Source organism: Lepidochelys kempii, chromosome 7 (genome assembly GCF_965140265.1).
Source record: "Lepidochelys kempii isolate rLepKem1 chromosome 7, rLepKem1.hap2, whole genome shotgun sequence".
In the NCBI taxonomy this organism is placed as follows: domain Eukaryota; kingdom Metazoa; phylum Chordata; order Testudines; family Cheloniidae; genus Lepidochelys; species Lepidochelys kempii.
The window spans coordinates 61,981,655-62,009,314 of record NC_133262.1 but is presented as its reverse complement, the minus strand read 5'-3'; the positions used below and the strand labels follow the sequence as shown (position 1 = coordinate 62,009,314).

Genomic DNA, 27,660 nt, shown 5'->3' with positions numbered 1-27,660 from the left:
ATTTTCCCCACATTTTCTTGCAAAATATTTTTCAGTTTGAATGCTGACAAGAAAAAAGGCAAAGACCCCCAAAAGAAAATCACTTTCACTTTTGAGTCAGACCCTTTGAGGTTTGAAAGAGCTGCCAGAGGGGATATTATCTTTGTAATCACCGAGTTCTAGTGGATAAAGCTAAGGGCTAGAATTTGAGATCTCCTGGTCTCTATTGCCAACTCTGCAACCAACTAGTTGTAATATTTTGTACTCCATACTTTCCAAACTAAAATTTAATCACCAGCAGCGTCAACTCAATTTTGACCCTGGTCCCTCTTCCTCAGATTGCTGCATCTCTTTGGATGCTTAATAGGCAGAGACTGAGAATATGCAGAATCATGACTCTAGCAGCTCTTCTGAAAAACTGGGGAAGGTGTAGCACAGTTATGCTGAAATGAATACATGTATTTACACCTGCTCCTGTATTGTCCACTCCATGCATCAGAAGAAGTGGACTCTAGCCCACGAAAGCTTATGCCCAAAAAATTTTGTTAGTCTCTAAGGTGCCACAAGGACTCCTCGGTTTGTTTGTTTTTTTTTAAGAAAGCTGTGTCATCATGAGTGGACAATAAGAATTAATAGCTGCATGAGAAGAAGAGCACAAGCCATTAAGATGAAAGCATTTCAATAACCACCAAGTGCTATCCTTGATGGGCTGCAGTGTCTTAACAACCAGGAATAGAGCAGTTGCTGCCTTCTTTGATCTTATGATCTCAACCTTTCCAGACTACTGTACCCCTTTCAAGTGTCTGATTTGTCTTGCATACCCCCAAGTTTCACCTCACTGAAAAAATACTGGCTTATAAAAATCAGACATAAAAATACAGAAGTGTCACAGCACACTAGTACTGAAATATTGCTTACTTCCTCGTTTTTACCAGGATTATAAAATAAATCTGTTTGAATACAAAATTGTACTTACATTTCAGTGAATAGTATATAGAGCAGTATAAACAAGTCATTTTTTGTATGAAATTCTGGTTTGTACTGACTTCGCTAGTGCTTTTCATGTAGCCTGTTGTAAAAGTAGGCCAATATCTAGATGTACACCCAGAAGAACTCAGCGTACCCCTAAGGATTGAGAACCACTGTGCTGTAACTCCTAACAAAAAAGGCTGAACCAGTATCTCTTGGCTGGACTGGCCACAAAGCTCCAATAATTATTGCCTTCCTTGCTACCAAGGAAGAATACCAGTTTAAGAGAAGGGAAAGGAACTCTCCACACCATTAAGGCCAAAAGGAGCCCACAACACAATGTTAAAAATTCATGGTTCTAGAGCCTATCTTGCTGCAGGTGGCCCCATTAGGCATTCTTATGTCCAGTCAAATTAAATATAAACACAGAAATCTTAAATCTTTTTGTTCCTTCTTTCAAGTTGAATGGTTTTCGCTCAGAGAGGGGAAGAAAGAGAGGAAGGGAAGAGAATGGTATCATTTTATCATGCAGGAGACAAAGCAGCTTAGGATTCTGGAATAGCAAGCCCATTGTCTCCATCAGATGACAAGTAGGAAATATACCAGTCAAAATGCCTGGGTATTGAAGAATGGAAAGATCTGCTTGGCTCTTTATTATTATTATTAATTATTATTATTTCTACAGTAAATCAGGTAGCTTACAGGAATGTAGATCTGATCCAAGGATGCCATTATTAAATTGCAGCAATAAAAATAATATATTGAAGGATAGAGGAAAATAATATTGAAATATAGCTTCCACGTATACCTTTTTATCAACATTGTGCTAGATCTTCCAATGCTATTAAGTCAGAACTAATGATATATTGGTACACACATTTGCTGCAATATCTCAACACAAAAGTTCAGCTTTAAATAAGGTAGTAGGTTCCAAATGTTTTCCAACTTAGAAACCAGAGAGGGAAGAAACCAAAGTTTTTAACTATTCTTCCTCACAATTCATGCATCAAGATGACACAGGATACGGTGCCTAACTGAAATCATATACAATCTAGAGTGACTAAGGAGCAGTGTCACATTGATCCATCTGATAGTCACATTTTCAAAGCTCTTTTTGAAGAATTAACTGAATTCCAAAATACTAAAATAAAAAGGCTAAAAAAAAAAAAACCACCTTTCCCTAAAAATAACTTCAGTTACAAAACATATATATAAAAAATTTCATCATGTCTCTAGTTTCTCATATATGTGCCTCTTTATTATTATATTGCTATCGGTGGTAATTCCTGAGCAATCAGACTGGTTTACTTCATTACCTTAGTAACTAGGATCATCCCTCTATTCTTTCCTATTTTCTGTTGTTGTTGTCGTCAATACTGGTTTTAGAAAGGGGACAGGGAAAAGAGCACAAAGCCAGTCTTAAACAGTAGGAAATGTCTACAACCATACCAAAACTAAAAGTCATGTTTATATATAGCAGATTCAGTCTAAAAGAAAAAAACAAAAACAAATATTCTTGGTATACTGGGCATAACAATCAATCTTTTGGATGGAGAACAAGCCATCCTAATTCACAGTGAATTGAATGTGAATACAAATTAGGACTCTCTCTTGTTTAGGGGCAAGTCCCATGCCACAGAAGCCAATGCTCTATCATTTGTTTTGCAAGTACTGGGGGGAAAAACCACCACAGGAAAAGCAAGAAGTTTAATAATTTTTTCGTAAGTTTTGTGAAAACAATTCTCTTAAGTAAGTTGTGAGCTTAGACTACCCATGTGCTGCTTTAGATTCCATGTAAAAAAAAAAAAAATTCAAACTATCAATCCAAAACCAGCCATTTTCTACTTTGACAGGTAGTGTTACAGAGCACACTCACCTCCGGTGAGCGCCCGCTGGCGGAGTGTATGAGTGCCTGCAGTTTTTTCTCAATTTCTCTGCTCAAGGTTCCCCTGTGGCTGCTGCACTCATCAGGTGGGTCTTTGGTGACTCAGCCCTCCAGCCCAGTCACACACTGTGTGTGTGAAAACCAGGAACTCCTTCTGGGTATATGGTCCAACTGAGACTATCTCAATGTCCTCAGTAATGTCCTGAAGCCCCTTCCCCACAGCTCAGTCCATTAACAGTCCAACAGGGCCCATCATGAAACCCTTCTGTTGGCAACGTCTCTGTAGCCTTCCCTGGACTCAGTCCTTAGTCAGTCTGTCAACAGGCCCCATCACAGTATCCTCCATTGGGGTCTGGCTACCTGGCAAAGGTTCCTGCTCTGGAATGGAGCAGCACATCCAGGGTTTCTTCCCTGGAGACTCTCTGCCGTCACTTGAGTCCTCAGTGACTACAACTCTCCCACTGACCCATTATTCTTAAACTCAGTTCACTTACCCCAGCTGAGACACAGTCTCAGTTCAGCCCCCTTCTCAAGGTATGTCTACACTATGAAATTAGGTCGAATTTATAGAAGTCGGTTTTGTAGAAAGCGTTTTTATACAGTCGATTGTGTGTGACCCCACACAAATGGTCTAAGTGCATGTAGTCGGTGGAGTGTGTCCACAGTACCAAGGCAACCATCGACTTCCGGAGCATTGCACTATGGGTAGCTATCCCACAGTTCCCGCCGCCCATTTGAATTCTGGATAGAAATCCCAGTGCCTGATGGGGCTAAAATATTGTCGCGGGTGGTTCTGGGTACATATCGTCAGGCGCCCCTTCCCTCCCTCCCTCCGTGAAAGCAAGGGCAGACAATCCTTTTGCGCCTTTTTTCTTGAGTTACCTGTGCAGACGCCATACCACGGCAAGCATGGAGCCCACTCAGCTAACCGTCACCGTATATCTCCTGGGTGCTGGCAGACGCGGTACTGCATTGCCACACAGCAACAGTTTATTGCCTTTTGGCAGCAGACAGTGCAGTATGACTGGTAGCCGTCGTCGACATAGTCCAGGGTGCTCTTTTAACCGACCTCGATGAGGTCAGGGGTGCCTGGGCAAACATGGGAGTGATTCAGCCAAGTTAGTTCCCTTTTAAGTTTCATTTCATGGCGATTCAGTCCTACCAGCAGTGCTCTGTCCTCTAATCTGCAGCCAGCAGAAGACGATGGCCAGCAGACATACTGCATGGTCTTCTGCCAAGCACCCAGGAGATGAGGATGGCTAGCGGTCGTACTGCACAGTCTGCTGCCAGCAAGATGTATAAAGATAGAAGAAGTGGATCAAAACAAGAAATAGACCAGATTTGTTTTGTATTCATTTTCTCCTCCCTCCCTCCGTGAAATCAACGGCCTGCTAAACCCAGTTTTGGGTTCTATCCTTGAGGTTTTGAGTTCTATCCTTGAGGGGGCCATTCTGTTTCTCACAAAGCCACCCCCTTTGTTGATTTTAATTCCCTGTAAGCCAACCCTGTAAGCCATGTTGTCAGTCGCCCCTCCCTCCATCAGAGCAACGGCAAACAATCATTCTGAGACTTTTTTCTGTGCAGACACCATACCACGGAAAGCATGGAGCCCGCTTAGATCACTTTGGCAATTAGGAGCACATTAAACACCACACACATTATTCAGCAGTATATGCGGGACCAGAACCTGGCAAAGCGAAACCGGGCGAGTAGGCGACCTCAGTCCGGTGACGAGAGTGATGAGGACATGGACACAGACTTCTCTCAAAGCATGGTCCCTGGCAATGTGGGCATCATGGTGCTAATGGAGCAGGTTCATGCGGTGGAACGCCGATTCTGGGCTCAGGAAACAAGCACAGACTGGTGGGACCGCGTAGTGTTGCGGGTCTGGGACGATTCCCAGGGGCTGCGAAACTTTTGCTTGCGCAAGGGCACTTTCATGGAACTTTGCGACTTGCTTTCCCCTGCCCTGACGTGCAAGAATACCAAGATGAGAGCAGCCCTCACAGTTGAGAAGCGAGTGGCAATAGCCCTGTGGGAGCCTGCAACACCAGACAGCTACCGATCAGTCGGGAATCAATTTGGAGTGGGCAAATCTACTGTGGGGGCTGCTGTGATCCAAGTAGCCAACGCAATCAAAGATCTGCTGATATCAAGGGTAGTGACCCTGGGAAATGTGCAGATCATAGCGGATGGCTTTGCTGCAATGGGATTCCCTAACTGTGGTGGAGCCATAGACGGAACCCATATCCCTATCTTGGCACCAGAGCACCAAGCTGGTGAGCAAATAAACCGAAAGGGGTACTTTTCAATAGTGCTGCAAGCACTGGTGGATCACAAAGGACATTTCACCAACATCAACATGGGATGGCCGGGAAAGGTATATGACACTTGCATCTTCAGGAACTCTGGTCTGTTTCAAAAGCTGCAAGAAGGGACTTTCTTCCCAGACCAGAAAATAACTGTTGGGGATGTTGAAATGCCTACAGTTATCCTTGGGGACCCAGCCTACCCCTTAATGCCATGGCTCATGAAGCCATACACAGGCAGCCTGGACAGCAGTCAGCAGCTGTTCAACTACAGGCTGAGCAAGTGCAGAATGGTGGTAGAATGTGCATTTGGACATTTAAAAGCGCGCTGGCGCAGTTTACTGACTCGCTTAGACCTCAGCGAAACCAATATTCCCACTGTTATTACTGCTTGCTGTGCGCTCCACAATATCTGTGAGAGCAAGGGGGAGATGTTTATGGTGGGGTGGAAGGTTCAGGCAAATCGCCTGGCTGCTGGTTACGCACAGCCAGACACCAGGGCGGTTAGAAGAGCACAGGAGGGTGCGGTGCACATCAGAGAAGCTTTGAAAACCAGTTTCATGACTGGCCAGGCTACGGTGTGAAAGTTCTGTTTGTTTCTCCTTGATGAAACCCCCCGTCCTTGGTTCACTCTACTTCCCTATAAGCTAACCACCCTCCCCTCCTCCCTTCGATCACCACTTGCAGAGGCAATAAAGTCATTGTTGCTTCACATTCATGCATTCTTTATTAATTAATCTCACAAATAGGGGGATAACTAACAAGGTAGCCCAGGAGGCGTGGTGGGGGAGGGAAGGACAAGGCCACACAGCACTTTAAAACTTACTGAATGCCAGCCTTCTGTTGCTTGGGCAATCCTCTGGGGTGGAGTGGCTGGGTGGCCGGAGGCCCCCCCCGACCGCATTCTTGGGCGTCTGGGTGAGGAGGCTATGGAACTTGGGGAGGAGGGCGGTTGGTTACACAGGGGCTGTAGCGGTGGTCTGTGCTCCTGCTGCCTTTCCTGCAGTTCAACCATACACTGCAGCATATTAGTTTGATCCTCCAGCAGCCTCAGCATTGAATCCTGCCTCCTCTCATCACACTGCTGCCACCTTTCAGCTTCAGCCCTCTCTTCAGCCCACCACCTCTCCTCCCGGTCATTTTGTGCTTTCCTGCACTCTGACACTGTCTGCCTCCACGCATTCATCTGTGCTCTGTCAGTGTGGGATGACAGCATGAGCTCAAAGAACATTTCATCGCGAATGCGTTTTTTTCGACTTCTAATCTTCGCTAGCCTCTGGGAAGAAGAAGATCCTGTAATCCTTGAAACACATGCAGCTGGTGGAGGGGAAAAAAAGGGACAGTGGTATTTAAAAGCACACATTTTATAGAACAATGGGTACACTCTTTCATGGTAAACCTTGCTGTTAACATTACATACATAGCACATGTGCTTTCGTTCCAAGGTCGCATTTTGCCTCCCCCCACCGCGTGGCTAGCCCCTCATCCCTCCCCATGGCTAACAGCAGAGAACATTTCTGTTCAGCTACAGGCAAACAGCCCAGCAGGAATGGGCACCTCTGAATGTCCCTCAAGAAAAATACCCTGTTTCAACCAGGTGATCATGAATGATATCACTCTCCTGAGGATAACACAGAGAGATAAAGAAGGGATGTTGTTTGAACGCCAGCAAACATATACTGCAATGCTTTGTTCTACAATGATTCCCGAGTACGTGCTACTGGCCTGGAGTGGTAAAGGGTCCTACCATACTGGACGGAATAAGGCTGCTCTACCCAGAAGCCTTTTGCAAAGGCTTTGGGAGTACATCCAGGAGAGCCGCGAATGCCAGGGCAAATTAATCGTTAAACATGCTTGCTTTTAAACCATGTAAAGTATTTTAAAAGGTACACTCACCAGAGGTCCCTTCTCCACCTGGCGGGTCCGGGAGGCAGCCTTGGGTGGGTTCGGGGGGTACTGGCTCCAGGTCCAGGGTGAGACACAGTTCCTGGCTGTCGAGAAAAACGGTTTCTCCACTTGCTTGCTGTGAGCTATCTTCCTCATCCCCAAAACCTGCTTCCGTGTTGCCTCCATCTCCATTGAAGGAGTGAGACAACATGGCTGGGGTCGTGGTGGCTGAATCCCCTAAAATGGCATGCAGCTCATCACAGAAGCAGCATGCTTTGGGCTCTGACCCAGAGCGGCCGTTCGCCTCTCTGGTTTTCTGGTAGGCTTGCCTCAGCTCCTTAAGTTTCACGCGGCACTGCTTTGGGTCCCTGTTATGGCCTCTGTCCTTCATGCCCTGGGAGATTTTGACAAAGGTTTTGGCATTTCGAAAACTGGAACAGAGTTCTGATAGCACCGATTCCTCTCCCCATACAGCGATCAGATCCCATACCTCCCGTTCGGTCCATGCTGGAGCTCTTTTGCGATTTTGGGACTCCATCATGGTCACCCTCTGCTGATGAGCTCTGCATGGTCACCCTCTACTGATGAGCTCTGCACTCCCCTGCAGCTTGCCACGCTGGCCGAACAGGAAATGAGATTCAAAAGTTCGCAGGCCTTTTCCTGTCTACCTGGCCAGTGCATCTGAGTTGAGAGTGCTGTCCAGAGCGGTCACAATGGAGCACTCTCGGATAGCTCCCGGAGGCCAATACTGTCTAATTGCGTCCAAAGTACCCCAAATTCGAGCTGGCAAGGCCGATTTCAGCACTAATCCCCTTGTCAGGGGTGGAAGTTTTGTTTTTTTTTTTTTTTTTTTTTTTTTTAAGAGCCCTTTAAGTTGAAAAAAAGGGCTTCGTTGTGTGGACAGGTGCAGGGTTAAATCAATTTAACACTGCTAAATTCGACCTCAACTCCTAGTGTAGACCAAGGCTCAGGGTAACAATTCCATATACAGCCCTTCCCTGGGCCTGTTTAAACTCCCTTGCTCAGGGCTTAGCCACTTCCCCAGTGGCTATTTGGGGGGCATCCTCTAAGTAGCAGTCACATGGAACATCCCTTTAATTAACTGCATCCCTAGGCCACTTCCCCACAGCCCTGATCTTCCTCAAGTCCCAGCAGCCAGCCACAAACACCTTCCTTGCTCCCCTGGTCCCTACCAGCAGACTGAACTTACTCTGTCCCTGCAGCTCCTTTTATACAAGCCTGCTCGGCCCTGAGAGGCTGCAAGGAAGCAGTCTCTTTCTGACTGGCTGCATTCTAGGGTGCCTAGAGCACCTAGAGCACCTAGAGCAGCTGCGTGGAGGACTCACCTCCTTTGTGGTAGGGCTGCAAGGCCTCCAGCAGGGGGCCTCAGGGTCTGGAATACCCCATCACACATGGTTAGATCAGCATATCTGATGCAGCATTAAAAGAAAGTAGTAGCATTTTAAAGATTAATCTATAGTATATTTACTAGGCAAACATTTGGACACACCATTTCTGAAAAATAAAAATAATTAAGACAACAGTGGTAAAGAGGAAGGTAATAATAGAAGACAGAGCATTTCACATTCATGAACATTCTACCCAGACTTCAAAGCGTATACAGTTACATACAAGCTTCCCCAGAATGAATACTCAGTAACCTCAGGATGACCTTAAAGATTTAATACCCTGGTGCTGAAGGATTCTCTTATTCAAAGTCATATACAACAAAATTGCCTTAACCTCTACCAGCAGAAAATAAAACTTGTGCCAAACTCCATCATTCATTATTCAGTAGATTGAAAATGTATCAGTAACTAAGGCCTTGTCTACACTGCCACTTTACAGCGCTGCAACTTTCTCACTCAGGGGTGTGAAAAAAAAAACAACACCCTTATGCACTGCAAGTTTCAGTGCTGTAAAGTGGCAGTGTAGTCAGCACTCCCAGCACTGATAGTATTCCTCTCGTGGTGGTGAGGTTTTTTTTGGTGTGTTTTTGTTTTTTTAAATATAGCCCTGGGAGAGCTCTCTCCCCCAGGACTGGTGCCACGACTACAGCGCCATGATAAAGCGCTGCCGAAGCTTTATCATTGCTAGTGAATACGTACCCCCTAGTGATGTCTGCTAAGTCGCTAATTAAAATTAGTTTAGCACAGTGGATGCAACTCAAAACAAAAGGTTACAATAAAAGCTTTACTAGTTAAGATACTCAGATCCTGGACCAAATCAAGTGATCCTAGGGTGTGTTTTTGGGATCCAGTAGCCTGTCTTTGGAATTATAGAGACAAAGGATTTTCTGTATCTAAGTCAACTTCAAAAAAGGAAGGGCTGCAACTTTTAGGCCAACCATAAATAAAAAGTTTCCCTTTTTTACTGAGCACTGTTGGTACGTTCTGCACACCATACAGAAAGAGGAAAACAGCTCCAGACACAAAATTACATTGGAAGCCAGGGGTGGGCAAACTACAGCTCCTCAGGGCTTCCCCCCGTTGTGCCACGGGCCCCGCGCCACTCTCAGAAGCAGCTGGCACCACGTCCCTGCAGCCCCTGTGGGAGGAGGGGCAGAGGGCTCTGTGCTTTGCCCTTGCCTCCAAGCACTGTGCCGTTCTCCCCCACCCCCCCCGGCAGCTCCCATTGGCCGGGAACGGGGAACCGTGGCCAATGGGAGCTTCGGGGAGGTACCTGAGGGCACAGCAAGGGCAGCGCTCTGAGCCCTGTGCCCCCCCCACCCCCAGGTGCCGCACAGGCACATGGTGCCAGACGTTCCCCGGAGTGGCGTGGGGCCGGGGCCGGCATGCAGGGAGCCTGCCCTGGCCCCGATGCATGCCACTACCACCCCGGAGCTGCTTTAGGTAAGTGGCACCGGGCTGAAGCCTGAACCACTCCAGCACTCCGCACCCCCCCCGCACCCCAACCCCCTCATATACCCCACACCTCTCCTCTGCCCCAATCCCTTGCCCTGAGCCCCTTACTGCACACAGCACCCCCTCCCACACCCTGCACTCCCGCCCCTTGCCCCAGCCCTGCATACCATTTCCCCACCCAGATGTGGCCCTCGGGCCAAAAAGTTTGCCCACCCCTGTTGTAGACTGCTGGCTCATATCTCCAGCCAAGGAAGAATTAAAACCACACTTAGAGTCCATTTCAGGCCTTTTCTCAGAGATTCAAGCTTTATTTTTTCCTTCTGTATAAAACTGGTAACAAATTCCACATCTCAAGCCTGTCTCTTCCTTTGACTCAGGGTCTTCCTGCTGGACCCTCCTCACTCCCGGCAGCTCTTCCCCAGTACTCTTACAGGCCACCTGCCTGAGAGTTACCATATTCCATGACCTGCCATAGGAGCCAACCTGCTTCCTCTAGCTTTCCCCACTGTCCCAGGATCTTCCCAGCTGGGCGTCTTGCTGCTTTTACAAATCAGCTGATCAGTCTCTGCTGGGAGGTAGCTTAAAAAGTCAGGGATAAGGCTGAATTCCAACTCCCCTTAAAGAGTCAGCCCCCCCGGGAGAACAAAATATCATTTGGATTAGATAGTAAATATTTTTAAATAGCATTGGTTGCATGAACTGATGAAGCCTTATCTGCTCAAGATGACAAATATTTGGGTTGGGGATTGTGTTTACAAACTTATGACTTAATTTGGACATGAAACTGGTGTAATTATGAATGAAGAACAAAGAATAGCAAGGATTACCTGGGCCAGCTAGTGAGAATCATGCTGATGCCCATTAGTTTGCAACAACGGGGATGTAAATTCTAACACACCATCTCGACAAGCCCTAGATTCTCTTGCAACCTAATGAGCAGTTCAGTCAACCGCTTATAATAGTGTTGCTTTCCCAAAGCAAGCCCCAGTACAATGCTCTCCCATCACTTCACTGCTGTGGCATATATCCCAAAACAATTCTTAGGGTCTCAGTTTAATAAAGGGTTTAAAAAAATAAACCAAAAAAACCCGAAACATTTTCTGAATGGTTTTACAAGTATTACAATGGACACTTTATTGCTTGCACTAAACGAGAATGCAGCAAGTTTTATTTATTTAACATTTATAAGAGTTTCAGAAACCCTTTTAGGAGAATTCAAAAATTTCATACTTTGAGTGATTCACTTCCAATTCTATTGCAGTCTTATCTCTAAGTTATGTCATTCAGGCTCCTTATCAAACTTACCTTTAAATTATAAAAGCTTTAAATACATATTGTCATGTTTGTTTTCTATCATTAAGATGAATAATTTGTTTTTGTTTTTAATCTTAGCAGAGCAAATGAATACAAGACAGAAAAGTTTCATAGGAAAGCAAGAGAAATAGCAGTGAGTTAGATGAGGATAAGAAGTCAATGATAAAACTGTAATTGTTCTTTTTCTTCCTCTGATTCTGAGTCCAATACTTCCATTAACAACCAAGGGGAAAGAATGGATATAACACTGAATGTTAAACATATTTATACATGAATAAATTGTGACTACTTGGAACGATACGACTAACCCATTCACTTCTCACTAAAAACCAAACAAAATAGAAGCGAGAAACAGCAGCAGCTGGAAGGAGCTGAATTTATGTGGAAGTATCCAGGGAGACAGCTTGGTGACTGGAGCACTATTAATAGCTGAAGCTTTCTAAGCCAGGCAATGGGAGAGCTGAAGTTGCACCTGCTACTTCACAGCACGAGAAAGCTTCATGCCACCAATGGGACAAAGGTGGTGTCACTAGTGGTAAAGTGGCAGGCCTGTTTGGAGAAGTTGTGTAAGCGCTGCAGAATCCGTCAAGAGGACAATCCATGTGATTAAACAGTTTCTGCTCTTAAGTAGCACATCAGAACTACATTAAATACCACAAGCCAGAAAATTAAAGAAACGGGCCAAACAAAAATCCATTAAAATATGAACTGGTTCCCAAAGAGAGGAGGAAAAAAATCCATGAAAATGCAATACTGGACTATATCAGGGGTAACATATGAAGAAAGACAAATATTTGTTGTACATGTAGCTATCTGCTTAGGTAAATATGAAGAAATCAGAGGGGAGCAACAAGTGACGAAGTTTGGAAAATACAAAAACTTTAAGGTTAAGGGAAGAGAGGATGTACAGCCTATCTTAGATAACAGATAGTTACCATCAAATATGTAAATAGATGTGATAGAGGACACTGTAATTGTTCTCAGTCAGCAAGGGCTGAAATAAGCCACACCACGGTGCTGGGAGAATCAACTCAATGATGCATTAGCCATCTCTTTTGGCATGAGACCGCAATACTAAAAAGGATAAAGTTAAGTACTTGCGTTAAGCAGGTGCTTAATTCCTTGTTGCTTTTCTAAAATTTCTAGAATTAATCATCAGCAATATTTAGGAAATTAATGTGAAAATATCTTTATACTTACTTGTCAAGGAAGTCCTTGTCCACTACCGCACAAATATCAAGAAGAGGATTTCCCATTCCAAAAAGCACATTTTCACTACAAAAGAACCAAAGTTTTTCAAATGTAGTTTAATGTTTCTAGTCTAACATTATATTGCATTGACAAACAGATTAGGACAAAACTAATTTTGCCCAACCATGGGCTTCATGGTCAATTTGCCTGCAATCCAGACAGCACAGCTAATTTGAACAAAATGCAAACTTTTATTATCTCTCAGTGAATTGCGTACAATACAAAAGTCTCAAACATGCACATTCATTTAAGCAACCCTTCAATCAGAGAATGAGCAATGCATGCTATAATCTAGTTTCTAAGAGTTGCACTTGGGTTGCATTTGCAGGTCATATAAAGTGGCAATGGTGGACAAGATTGTAGAGTTCCATGAGCCAGATTTTGTTGTTTATCTGAGCAGTCACAAATATAACCTTATAAAAGTAATTGTTAAAAGCAGTATTTAATTCTACACCACCCCTTAACTATCCTTACAAACAGTATTTGGATGAGCTATTGCCAGCAGGAGAGTGTGTGTGTGTGTGTGTGTGTGTGTGTGTGTGTGTGTGTGTGTGTGTGTGTGTGTGTGTGTGTGTGTGTGTGTGTGTGTGTGTGTGTGTGTGTGTGTGTGTGTGTGTGTGTGTGTGTGTGTGTGTGTGTTCGTTCCCCCGGGGGGGGCGGGGATGAGAAAGCCTAGATCTGTGCTGGAAATGACCCACCTTGATTACCATGCACATTGTAGGGAGAGTGGTCACTTTGGATAAGCTATTACCAGCAGGAGATTGAGTTTGTGTGTGTGGTTTTTGGAGGGAGGTGAGGGGGTGAGAGAACCTGGATTTGTGCAGGAAATGGCCCACCTTGATTATCATACACATTGTGAAGAGAATGGTCACTTTGGATGGGCTATTACCAGCAGGAGAGTGAGTTTGGGGGGGCGGAGGGTGAGAAAACCTGGATTTGTGCTGGAAATGGCCCAACTTGATGATCACTTTAGATAAGCTATTACCAGCAGGACAGTGGGGTGGGAGGGGGTATTGTTTCATGGTCTCTGTGTGTATATAATGTCTACTGCAGTTTCCACGGTATGCATCCGATGAAGTGAGCTGTAGCTCACGAAAGCTCATGCTCAAATAAATTGGTTAGTCTCTAAGGTGCCACAAGTACTCCTTTTCTTTTTGCAAAGACAGACTAACACGGCTGTTACTCTGAAACCAAACAGTATTTGTTTACTGATAAAATCTTGACTTTTTTAATGCAGAAAAAAATTACTAAACATGCAATGTATGATGCAAAGCAGCAAGTTACCAAAAGGCATTATCTAATGATCAAGTATTTTTATAATAATTTTTAAAAAATTAGCATATTCAGTCAGTTATCTTACATACTTCAGTGATACAGTAATAATTAAGAACTACATAACACATGACAGAGGCAAATGGTAGTGAATGCAGCTGTTCCAACTAGACTTTCTAATACTAGATTCAAATCCATCACATTCCTGACCAAGCCAACACCTGCTGGCTCCAACTGGCAGGTTAAACACCCATAGCATCTGGCGACTGAAATCATTTCTGAAAATTTAACAAAGAAGCCATCAAATATACACCTTCTTCCCCATCAACTGCTCATTTTTCAAGGATTTTCATTAGGCCAATATTCTCCAAAGCACTACCACAGGATTTCAGCCTTAAAATCTTAATGCTCAAACAAAGCCAGGCAACAAAGTAACTTAATGTGGCTGTCTTTAGCTTTCAGACCCTTCTTCAACTCTGCGTTAGGTCACAAGTGAAGGAGTTTCCATGGCATTTTGACAGGTCGTCAGATATTAGGACCCTGCATGGAGGTATAGCTGTTCTGCCTGCACCGCTTCCCCAGCTCCCATTGGCTGGAAATGGCAAACCGCGGCCACTAAGAGCTGAGGGTCTCCGTGCCTGCGGACACTCCAGGTAAACGAAACATCCCAGCCTGCTAGCAGCTTACCCTGATGGGCCGGGAGCCAAAGTTTGCCGACCCCTGATCTACAATAACAATGTATTAGATATTCAATTCAATAGAGCTTAAAATCGTCAAATTTTGGTGTCGACCCGTTGACAAGCCAACCCCTGCTTTTTGATGCTTCACTTTTTTACCAAAAAAATTTGGCTTATGAATGAGTATATACGGCAGCTATATTGGCAAAGCCTTCCCAGTTTTGATCTGGCTTTGCTCTCCACCTGCTCCAGCAATTCTATTACCTCCCACTCTCTTGGCCTTGTCCTCACACTCCTTAACACGTCTCTCCCTGCTCTGGAGCCCTCCTAATACAAGCTTTACACCTTTTGCTATCCTCAAAAAAAGCCAACCCTGGTCCCCAAATACTTCTCCAACTGCCCCATATCCCTTCAGCTACAAACTCTTGAATGTGTTGTCTACAATCATTGTAAGTGGTTATTTGTATTACAGTAGCACCAAAAGGATCCCACCAAAATGGAGTCCCCATTGCAATAAGTGCTGTACAACCACATGGTCCTGACACCAAAGACATTACAGTTCAAGGACACAAGACGAGAAGGGGTGGGAGGGGAAACATAGGCAGAGAGAAGTGACTTGCACAAAGTCACACAGCAGAGCTGGAAGAGAACCTAAAACACCTCTCAGTCCAGTGCCCCATTCAGTGGGCCACACTATCTTGGTTTATGAATATACATGTTTAAATATAGAATTTTTCAAATGATGACAAATGTGTTTTTAATAGGACCCAAGATTAAGTATGTTGTGCTGTGAAGTATATTTGTCCTTGGCTATATACAAAAAAGCCTGGATGGTGGGTATAATACCTGATATTCCTGTTTAGGTCAAGGTACTTTCAATTATAAAATACTTCTCCCAGTTTCTCTTTCACCTCCACCCTGGATCCCCTCCAATCCATGTTCTGTCCTCCTATTCTATGAAGCTGCTCTTTCACCAAGATCTATATTGACCCTCACCTGGCCAAATTTCAGGGCTCATCCTACTCCTCATCTTCTGCTTCTTGACATTTTATTCAACTGAGGCTTCTGCAACAACATCCTCTCTTATTTCTCCTCCTCCTTCTTTAGCAGCCCTTTCAGTAGATCCTCCTCCTCATATACCATCCATGGAGGTCCCATAAGTCTCTTACTTTTCACCCTTCCACTCCTCTTTTTACACCCTTTCTTTGGGAGATCCTAGCTACTCTCACAGCTGCATTCACCATCTCGACCTCAATTACTCAAATCTACCTTTTCACTCCTGACTTATCAGGAAAGTGCGGATATATGGGTTTGGCTGGATGAAGACATCTCTTGGGTCTCTTGCCATCAACTCAAGCTTAACTCTCCTCTTTCACCATTACCACCAGCATCCTCCCTTTCACTCCAGCCCATAAACTAGGAATCATGACTATTCTCCATTGCCTCACACATCCAGTTGCTATTCAAGTCTTACCATGTCCTCTTCCAAAGCATTACCAAGAGGCTACAGTTAAAAACTCATCCAGGCGCTAACATTTCCCATCTTAAACTCTGGGGCTACGAAATTATATTATTTAACATGGTCAATTACCACCTTGACTATGTATTTGCCCCTGACAATTTACTCCCCCTTTCCAGTTTTTTTTCCTTGTAATCTGTACAAGAAATAAATAGACCGTGGTTTCCTGTACTACATTTTGAGTAAATCTATTGGAAATCAGCAATAAGTCACAGCGGAAGCACCCAGTACTGGAATAGATATGCACTACCACGTTTTCCTAGTATACAGGTATCAAATTTCTGCATGCATCACCCTTGCCCACTACCAAAGGCCATAAGCTTATCATAGAATCATAGACTATCAGGGTTGGAAGGGACCTCAGGAGGTCATCTAATCCAACCCCTGCTTGAAGCAGGACCAATCCCCAATTTTTGCCCCGATCCCTAAATGGCCCCCTCAAGGATTGAACTCACAACCCTGGGTTTAGCAGGCCAATGCTCAAACCACTGAGCTAACCCTCCCCCCTTATATCTTTAAGCATCAAATTCACACAAACGAATTTACCAAGATAGAGCTAAAATTCTGCTAGAAGTTGGCCCAATATAAAGTTAAATTAGAATTTGGGTAATTCATAACCCTAAGCAAGCAAAAACCAAATGAGAATTGCTGATTTTTTAGCTGACTGATAAACTGAAAAACTTCTATTTCAAGTTTCTCACTTTCTTTTATGACAGCTTAATCATAAAATAGAAGTTTTATAGTATGTTTCAGTAAATATGGCAGTTAGTAGCCAAGAATGTTCAATTTACCAAAAACACTAAGAATACAAAATAAAATATGGAGTCACGGAGTCACCGGGCGATGCTCTGGAACTACTCTGTACGAAGCCAGTCAGGACTCTGCGGAAACATGCCTCCTCTCTGTGAGCAGACTGTCTCCAGGGTAAGAAGCTTACACAACTTTGGCATTCCTGGGGCTGACCTCAGAGCATTCAGCATCCCCGTTTACACCATGTGCTTCCCACAGCGAGTCCGCACCGGTGGGGCTCCTGGGGAAGCCAAAGGGCCCTGCACTCCAGCTCCGCAGTCAGATGTGACTCTCAGTCAGCCAGTAAAACAGAAGGTTTATTAGATGACAGAAACATGGTCTAAAACAGAGCCTGTAGGTACAGAGAACAGGACCCCTCAGTCAGGTCTGCCTTGAGGGGCAGGGAGCTCAGAGCCCCATCTGCGCCTCCCTCCATTTCCCCAGCCAGCTCCAAACTGAAAACTCTCCTGCCCCTCCTCTTGCCTTTGTCTCTTTCCTAGGCCAGGAGACCACCTGATCTCTTTGTTCTCTGGCACCTTTGCAGAGGAGGGGCCCAGGCCATCAGCTGCCAGGAGACAGGATGTCTGCCATTCTCTGTGCAGACACCATCACGCTGGCCCTCTGGGGCTCTGCAACAATCACACACCCTTATCCCACGACCTAGATACTTAAGAAATGCCTAGGGAAACTGAGGCACCCACACAGTATTCAGAGAAAACATTGAGAACATTCTCACTTCATCACAGGTTGTGACCAACTAGAAACTGACAATTTACAGTAAGGGGAACTAAGAATCACTGAGTATTTTGTGTGTGAGTGAAACAGTTAGATCTTTAGAATATTACAGGACTAAATCCTCGTTTCAAAAATAATTTTGCAGACTAGATCTTAATATTCATAGATTCCAAGACCAGATGGGACCACTGTGATCATCTTCTCTGACTCTTGTATAATACAGGCCATAGAACTTTCCCAACATAATTCCTTGAGCATATCTTTTAGAAAAATATCCAGTCTTGATTTAATAATTCCAGTGATGGAGAATCCACCATGACCTCTGGTAAACTGTTCTAATGGTTAATTGCCATCACTGTTAAAAATGTATGCTTTATTTGCAATCGGAACTTGTTTACTTTCAACTTCCAGCCACTGGAGCCCATTATTAAATATTTGTTTCACATGTAGGTACTTAAACTGTAATCAAATATCTTCTCTTTGTTAAAGCTAAATAGTCAGACTCAAGGAGCTCAATCACTATAAAGCATGCTTTCCAATTCTTTAATCATCCTCAATAGCTTTTCTGTGAGCCCTCTCCAGTTTATCAACATCCTTTTTAAAATGTGCACACCACAACTGGACACAATATTCCAGCAGCAGTCACACCAGTGCCAAATTCAGAGGTAAAATTCCCTTTTATGCATTGCAGGATCACATTACCCCTTTTGCAAAAAGAAAAGGAGTACTTGTGGCACCTTAGAGACTAACCAATTTATTTGAGCATAAGCTTTCGTGAGCTACAGCTCACTTACTCTGAAACCTGTCATTACCTCTTTTGGCCACAGCATCACACTGGGAGCTCATGTTCAGCTGATTATCCACAACAACCTCCACATCTTTTTACCAGGATAGAGTCCCCCATAGTGCAAGTATGACCTACATTCTTTGTTCCTACATGTATACATTTAGCCATATTGTAACACATATTGTTTGCCTGAGCTCAGCTTACCTAGTGATCCCGATCGCTCTGTCTGAGTGTCTTATCCTCTCTGTTATTTACCACTCCCCCAATTTGAGTATCATCTGCAAATTTTATCAGTGATGATTTTGTTTTCTTCCAGGTCTTTGGTATTTCACCACTTTTTGAGCCACAATATTTTTAATATCCATATTTATTTTATAGTCTGAGGATTTGTTTATTGTAGAAGGCTAGATATAGTAAAGACTTTAAAAAGTAGGGGTTTCTTTGTGTTAAATCAGTGATTAATCTGAATTTATACAAACGGTGGAGAAAAGCCATAATATTTGAAAGTGTTGAATATGAGTTTGCCCAAAATTCCATATGCCTACATTTATTGTCCACTCAGCTGCTACTTATATGCTGTAGAGAGAGGTATAACAATCATACAGTATCTGCGTGATGCACTTTGGGATCCCTGAAGACGAAATGCACGATACGTGCTATTTCCAGTTAACATCTCAATCAAAACTGAAGTATGAACAGACAAGTGTCAGTGTTGTATATGGGATATTAACAACCGCACATAAAATGCCAAAAAAAATTTTTAAAAAGTCTCAATGCAATGCAATTAAACGTACTAGTTTCTCTCCGCCTCATGGTCCAAGGGCTTCTCTACACAGCCCCACAGTACTGCACTACCACTCCCCTGTGTGGACGCTGCTGATGCAAACTAAAAAGTATCGTGTTCACAAAGTCCTCTTTCAAATACAGGTGATATTTGGGAAAATATTCCACAGTGTGCCCCTCACTACCACAAGCTGTCTGATGGTAACATCATGGGAAATTCTTCAATAACTGCAAGTCACCATTGGACTTGTTGACATAAGCATTAATGAAGATAAGAGAAACTAAGAGGACAGGCTATGAAAAGATGGGAATACCAACATTTATGCAGTGTGGATATCCAGATCAGGAAAAAGGGGTTGGAACCCTCATGCATATAAGAGTAATACAAAATAAAAGTATGAAAAAGGAAGGAGGAATTCATAAGGAGGCCTTCCACAAATGACGACCTGTTGAGTGATACTGGCATCTCCAAGGGGACTACAGAGATGAAAGTATGAAATCATTGATGCTAGTGTGACAAGGCACCTCCTTCGTCTCACCAGACTTTCCACATCCCCCCTCTAGTGATGGCAGGCCTGAGGTAAACCAGCCCCACTCTGGGCAGTGTTGGCCTTCCCCCTTCTGTGCTCCTTTGGTTGTGTTTTCAGGGTAGGCCCCAGGGTCAGCCTGATGGGTGATTTTTCACCAGACAAAAAGGAAACTGTATCAAAACACAAAAACAGAAGGGAATACCTTTCCCTGCTTCCTCACTGGGGCAGGGAGTCGCCCTATTTCTTGCCCTGGGGTGTCAGTCCTTCCCCTAGCAGGCACTCAGATTTGGCTGTTCCCCTGTGGGAAGGAGTACAGGCTCTCAGCCTGAAAAAGCTTGTTTCCCTGCTGCCACTAGCCTTGCAGTAGCTTGTCTCTCTCTCTCCCTCTTTGCTCTCTCCAGAGGAGGAGTTGATAAAGGCCTCAGGAAACCCTTAATTGGATTCAGGGGTCTCTAACTTACACAAGATAAACAAGGTTTTTCCTACAAGCTGAGAAGAAGTTAACATCCTAGGCCTAACATATCAGCCTTCCAGGACCCTCTTGCAGCTGTCCAGCCTGACTGTAACACTAGATATCTTAAAGACAGGTTTCAGAGTAGCAGCAGTATTAGTCTGTATCTGCAAAAAGAAAAGGAGGACTTGTGACACCTTAGAGACTAACAAATTTATTTGAGCACAAGCTTTCATGAGCTACAGCTCACTTCATCTGAATGCATCCGATGAAGTGAGCTTAGCTCACGAAAGCTTGTGCTCAAATAAATTTGTTAGTCTCTAAGGTGCCAAAAGTCCTCCTTTTCTTTTTGTAGATATCTTAAAGGTTGTCTCTCGCTATGTATATTTCAATAGTTGTGGCTCTGCTCATCTGCTTAATGAAGCTGTTAATAAAGGGATTACTGTAGTCATTGCTATTGTTCCTTGTGTGCTCCTAGAGTCTCCAAATGTAACGATATTTCTAAGGGTATGTCTACACTTGCCATTTAAAGAGGAAGAAGTCCCTTTTTTGCGCAAAAACCATGGGAGCATCTACACTTGCCAATGACAGAAGTTTCACCGCAAAAAGAAAACCACCTCCACAAGAGGCGTACAGCTCTTATCAATGATGTGCAAGTGAAGACACATTCTTCCTGTTTACAGAGCTTTTAGCCTCCAGAGGATATCCCACAGTGCCTAGATGACCACCCTGGCCAGCAGGTCTGCTGCTCTGATGCCAGGTAAACTGACATCCACCCGACCCCCTGGGAACTTTGAAACTCCCCTTCCTGTTTTCTTGGCAAATGCTCACTTATCTGGCCAGGTGACAATGCCTGCTCCACAGAGCAAACAATCCCCTGCTTGGAGCAATGCTGAGCTACTGGAGCTGATCAGTGTTTGGGGAGAGGATGCTGTGTAGGGACCCAGGATGCTCCACGATCACCTCCCCCTTCCCACAAGACCTATCGTCAAAATGGAGAGAACTGCACTGTGGGATAGCTGCCCTCAGTGCGCTGTTCTCATCTGCGATGGAAGTGCTTTCACTGGTTCACTATCACCAGTGAAACTGACAACGCAAAAACTCCTCAAGTGTAGACATAGCCTAATAGTTGTTCCGACCTTGCTAATTCTGATACTGTAGCCTTTAGGGAGTGCAAACCTTTGGCATAGGTTACTAAGGTTTAATGCCATTGGTAATATCAACCCATCAATATTATAAAGGCTACATTGCCATGGGCACACCTAACATGACACTTAAAAAAAAAAAGGTAACTGACACCAGCAAGAGTAGGTTCAGCATTTGGAACCAACACTGTTTCTACTGTCTTCAATTTAGGTGTTCCATAAAGAGGCAATTACAACAGAACAGCATTTGGCACTTCATTTTCAAATACCACATGAGACTTTGCATAGCTTATCCGTTAGCATCCAGAGCGGTCTGCTGAGAACTACATAAGGAGCAAAGACAGAAACACGTGAACTGTTTAGATACCACTGCTCCTCAAACAGTAACATTAGTATCTTAAATCTAACCTGAGTCAGGGCATGTCTTCACTGGCAATGTTAAAGCGCTGCCACGGCAGTGCTTTAATGTGGCTTGTGTAGTCTTGGCACAGCTTAAAATGGAGCTCTTAAAAATGTACAAGCAATGTAATTACAGTAGTTTATGATCGTTGACATAACTTAAGTCGCCTTAACTCTATAGTGTAGACATGGCCTATGTAAAACAAGACAAGATTCTGTAGGCCATATTGTACAGATATAAAATGAAAGCCATATTTACATGCTTGAAATTACTAGTGAAGTCAGACAACAGTTAAATCTGGACAGTGTAAAGAAACGCATTCAACTCTGACCAGTGTTATTACCACCACCTTAAAAGCAGTAAAAAACTCTTTAACATAACACATATCCTGTTTAGTTTTTGCTTTTTAGTCATGTTGGACAGCAAAACTGGACTGGTCAATTTCACATCTTGGTTATCAATTATTTACACTCAAGGAGGAAAAGTTAAAGGTTGGATAAGATACGAAATAGAAGGTGCAGACTGGTGAATCAAGGATGAGTGTGTTCCACAATTTTTCTTCTTTTGAAGTCTAAATATTGACTTAGAATAATCTTGTTTAATTTATTTAACCGTCTTTACTGTTCCCCTTCATTGAGTCCATCTGGGCTTGTCAGACCACAGACAGAGGTCCATCCCTCCCATACAATAGGAAATGCATCTCTGACCGTTACAAGTATCACAATACAATCATTTAAAAAAAAAAAAAAAAGCCCTTGCCACAGAAAATGCTTTTTACACCCAAAAGAAATAAATAAATAAATAAATAAATAAATAAATAAAGCCAAGATCACAAAAATACCAGTGGCTTACTTTCCAGAAGACACAGACATTGGTAAGGAGGGAATATGGACATGCACATGTGCGCGTGTGCATGCACACACTCACATACATACACACAAAAAACAAAAAGTATCAAATTGTCCATAGTAAAGACCAAGGCATTTTATTGACTTTGCAATTACTACAGAACCTAGTGAAAATAACTGGTAGTCACAAGCTTTTAAGTTATGTACATTATTAAATATAAGCCATGTTCTGCTAACCATGTTGGGGGGGTAGGTTTGTTCACTAGAGAGATTAAATTTCCACAAATAGCCAATGATCTTTCCAAAATGTTTTGGATATTACTCTCTCATTATCACAATTAACAGGAGTAATGAGGTGCAGCCAACATACCAAAAAACAAAACAAAAAAAAACCCCTCTCTTTTGCTTCTGAATTGACTTCCACTTCAAGTCATTTTTATAAATGTCAAACTAATCTTAACCGACCGTACTTTGCGAATATGAGTTTAATCTTTCTATGCAATCTTGAGTACATAATATTACTTGTTTTCAAAATTAGATAAATATTTCTTCTTTCTATGCAACTCCAAAATTGGTAACCCGACACTAGTAGCACTGATTTTAATCAAAGTATTTCATCTTCTCACACATCTATCTGCACTTTAGCACAACAGCAGTGTGAAAGAGTGACATCAAAACAGGAATGGAAGTGTATCAGTGTCCAATAACATACAGGGGGGAAAAAAACTTCAGTCTTTTTGCTTAAAAAATATTTGAAAAATACACACTGGATTATTTTTGCAGCAGTTATGACATTTGGAAACGTCAAATCCAAGCAGCGATCTGCATTGCTCATTAGCAACCAGTAGAACCTCAGAGTTACAAACTAACCAGTCAACCACACACCTCATTTGGAACCCGAAGTATGCAATCAGACAGAAGCAGAGACTCCCTTCCCCCCCGCCCCAAAAAGGCAAATACAGTACTGTGTTAAACATAAAGTACTAAAAAAGGGAAAGCAGCATTTTTCTTCTGCATAGTAAAGTTTCAAAGCTCTATTAAGTCAATGTTCAGTTGTAAACTTTTGAAAGAACCATAACATTTTGTTCAGAGATACAAACGTTTCAGAGTTACGAACAACCTCAATTCCCAAGGTGTTTGGCAATTCTGAGGTTCTACTGACCTACACTGTCTAGACAATAGCAGCAAATAACTTATTTTACTATTAATTGATCATTGTATTTTATAAGTCTACAAAAACAGCTTTGCTGGTCATTGTAAAGTATGTATAAGATCAGAAGTTGTATAAGATCGGAAGTTTCCCTCGGTAGATGGACACTCACTTTTCAGTGACCAGATAGCTTTACAAGAAAAGTAATGTTTGCACTGTTGTTGTAGCCATGTTAGTTTCAGGATATCAGAGAGAGCCAAAGTGGGTGTGGTAATATCTTTTATAGAACCAAATTATCTTAGTGAAAGAGACAAGCTTCTGAGCTCCACAGAACAGACCCAAAGAAGAGCTCCACAGAGCTCTAAAGCTTCTCTTTCCCTCCCCCTTCTGCCCCCAAGAGAAGTTGGTCCAATAAAAGTATTACTTCACCACCTTCTCTCTCCCAAAAATAAAAATGTCCGAATACTTACAACATGGTTTGGCCTGTTCCTGTGTGGAGCTAAAGTTATACTACAAGTTTGCTACTAAACCATGCTATACACCCAGTCTTAAATTTATGAAGAGATAGCATATTTCATGAAAAAAACACTGGCGTTTAACATTTCTATAACACTTATGTAAGACCCGTTCTCAAAAGCAAATCCAAACAAGCCACTATATAGAGACAGACTTGTACACTGTTCAGTTAGGACAGGGTTTCAAGATGTAATAAAACAGCTATGCATATTCATTCACAGAAACCCTTTTAAAATCTTGCTAGCAACAACACTGCTGAAAGCTTTTGACCAGTACAGTTCTGTTCACAGCCCAATTACTTCTACAACACAAAGATCATTTATCCTTCACTGTAATTAATCTGAGACCAGAGGCACTTCAGTGCTAGTTAGGGGTGCTGGAACAATTTGTATACTGGGGGTGCTGAGAGCCATTGAACCAAACTATAAACCCTGTATATGATGGAAACCACTTCAAGTGGGGGTGCAGCAGCACCCCCAGCACAGTAGTTCCAGCACCTATGGTGCTAGTACTCCATAGGTCTATAAAGTTTAAAGGTCATTTCAATTACATCTCTATTAAGTAAAGCACCTAAGCCTAACTTTAAGCATGCAAGTAGCCCCACTGAAATCAAAGGGCTATTCATATGCTTTGCTGAATTGGGGCTTTAAAGAAATGAAGTTAACATTTGGCTAACACATTGCATATTTACACACAGGGTTAATGCAGTATCTTCAATACACATTTCACAATCCTCTGAAAGACGTAATTTATTTTAGATTCCAAGCACTTTAAAGCCAAGGCCTGTAGGAACTAGGTCTGTCATACTAATGAACACTGTTCTACCACTACTGAGATTTTAAGGCAGTTGCATTAGCTCAGCATAACCTGGCAGCTGAATAGCATCATGTTGTGGAAGAGTCACTGGTCTCTACTCCTTAACTGGAGACAAGGTGGCATCTGATATACTGCATGGGGGGAGGGAATGGGAGAGGCAACTTGAAATGATAATTAAACTCAGCAACTTTAGACAGCTCTTCAGGAACTACTGGACTGATCAGTATGTATATAAATATATATGATAAAGGTCACCAGTTCACTTGATAGTACAAGTCCATTTAAGAGAGGAGGGTCTTTAAGAAAAAACTAATTATACAAAAAAAGAATTCACACTACTGCATGTTAAGCTATAAATTTTAAATCTAGTCACTGTAATCATTACCCATCTGTGACCCTGGCATAATAAATGTGTTGAGGGTCTTAAATTTTATCCTCCTCAGCATTTGGGATTGATCTAAACTGAGCTTAAAAATGTAGCAAATATTAAAACTGGATCATAATGTTCATCTATTATTGCAAGATTATGCAAGTTACTGCCATATTACTGTAGTTGCTCTTTCCCCACAATTAAATGTGTAGCATAGAGAGGAAAAAGGCTTAGCTCCAAACCAAACTTTAGAATGGATAGTCCTGCCAACATTATTCACCAAGAACGATTTTAGAACTGTCACAAATATATGCATCTACTTCTCGTCCTTCATCAATTTCACATTGCCCCACATTTGCCCCACATTACAGCAGTTCGATAGTGCATCACTTTAAAGTCAACATACTCCCAAATGATTTTCCTGGAAATGCTTATCATGGCAGGCCAATGACAGACAGATCCCTCCACACATCCTAATTTGAGACTTGCATTTCAACCCAGATGCCCTCATGCCTCCCACGTTAGTGCAACACATTATTAAACACTGCGAAGATTTAGAGCAATTTCAGACTAAAAACCACTTTACTTTGCCAGCTAGTGTCCAAGAGAAAAAGAGCAAGAGGATGTAAAGAGGCAGGTAATTCGCTTTCATATTGGACAGGCTTTTAATTTTGTTTCAACCAAACCCTGTTAAACCATAGGTGGGAGTGTAATAGACAAGGGAGCAGCTCAGGGCAGGGTACTTGTCTGTAAACCATCCAGTACGCTCATGGGGCCACATAAATAATAAGCATCCATAATATTGTATATTTTTTGCAACGTACAGATAATTGCCATCTGATTTAAAGATAGCACTTACATAGTTAAAGTTGCAGGGAAGGGGTCCCAGTGGGACGGATGTCAAACACCAAATGAACTGGTTATGGAGGGGGTGGAGGGGGGGGAAAGGGTGGTGAAACAGCACAGTTCCCACCCAGAACCCGAGGAAAAGGGAGGGGAGGGAAGAGAAAGGAATGGGGAAACGGAGCCACCCCAAGCCCACGACCCATCGGAGAAGGCAATAAAACTAAGCCATCCCAAGTCTAGGCAGAGGTAGTAAGTCAATGCACTGCTCAGACAGCAACCCGTTGCCTTAGGGGACGCGCTAGGGGGGCAAGCCACAGCAGCATCAACGTCTATGCGCTACCTGAGAACTGGCATGGTTCCCTCCGCACCCTCCTGGAAGAAGGTGTCCCCACTCGCAGCAGCGGCCGTACACAACACCCCCGCAGCAGCACCGCAGCCGCCGCTCAGCTCCTCTCCTCAGCTCCCTCTACCTCCTCTGAGCAGCCCGGCCGCTCACCCTGCCGGGAGCCCCGCCCCCCCACACACACACACACGCGCGCGCCGCGATCGGCTAACACCCAGCTGCTGGGCGTCGCCCCTGCGAGAAGAAGAGACTGAGGCGAGGGGGAGCGAGAGTCGCGAAGCGGCCGCAGGCAAGTGGAGGGCTCGCGCCTTGGCTCCCTGAGGCGCACGAGACCAGGCAGTTACAGGACCTGGAATGCCATGCTCGCTCCCTCTATCCGCCATCTTTCCTGTGGGCACACACACCCTCACGTAATCTGTCACCCAACTTTAAAACCCACACCCAGTGCACCATGTTAAATGGGTTGTTTTACAACGATCTTTCTGCCCATATTAAAGATGGCCACAAAGTGTTTGAAGGGGACCCTCACAATTACTGTGCCTCACTACACTCTCTGAGCCTGATCATCTTCGCTCAGGGGGCTGCCCTACTGCATGTACAAACAAACTGCTGTGGTGGGGAAGGTATAGCAGTAGCTGCACCTGTGTGCATTGTTGAGGTCCTGCCCTTACTTCCAAAAGCTATTTATGCCCCACAGAATTGCCAAGTCTGGGTGTTCCATAATCATGAGGCAGGTCCCTCCCACTACTCATCAGTGTGGCCTTAACATAATCAGATGGATTTTTTTTTCTTTTCCCTAGTACAGATTGGGTTATTTTAATTTAGTTGCTGGGTTTTGAGCCTTTAAGATGCACTTAGGTCACAGTGTCCAGCTTTCCTCTGCAATGGTGACCACAAGAGACATTCATTTCTTTCAGCAACAAGCAGGTAATCAAGAAGTGAAACATCCAAGCAATTTCAGAATCTGGGGCTTGAAGAAACTACACCAAATACTGTCGGAGTTAGCAAGACTGATTTCCCGCTCCAGAGCCATCCCTTGGGTATGGCGAATCAGGGCAACCGCCCTGGGCCCTGTGCTTTGGGGGTTCCCGCACTTCGATAAAATCGTGAGGAGGCGGGCAGGGAGGTGAGGTGGGAGGGCAAGTAGGTGAACAGGCAAACAGGGAGGCAAGCGGCAGGGAGGTGAGGAGGCAGGTGGGAGGGTTGACAGCAAGGAGAAGAGCGA

General features: G+C 43.7%; 1 protein-coding gene across 9 annotated transcripts in view; it reads right to left on the bottom strand.

Moving 5' to 3' along the window:
• The window catches only part of ADK (adenosine kinase), a 542,347-nt gene that overhangs the window by 503,042 nt on the left and 11,645 nt on the right, over window positions 1-27,660 (bottom strand). For 4 of the 9 annotated variants that reach the window (XM_073353161.1, XM_073353162.1, XM_073353156.1 and 1 more), the window contains exon 2: window positions 12,408-12,482. The exons of 1 other annotated variant lie outside the window; for it this stretch is intronic. In XM_073353161.1, coding sequence (XP_073209262.1) covers window positions 12,408-12,482 — 75 coding nt within the window. Of the gene's footprint in view, window positions 1-201; window positions 2,325-5,968; window positions 6,460-7,038; window positions 8,369-12,407; window positions 12,483-26,432; window positions 26,620-27,660 lie in introns of those variants that run through there. 4 more of the 9 variants (XM_073353157.1, XM_073353155.1, XM_073353154.1 and 1 more) reach the window with 4 other exon arrangements.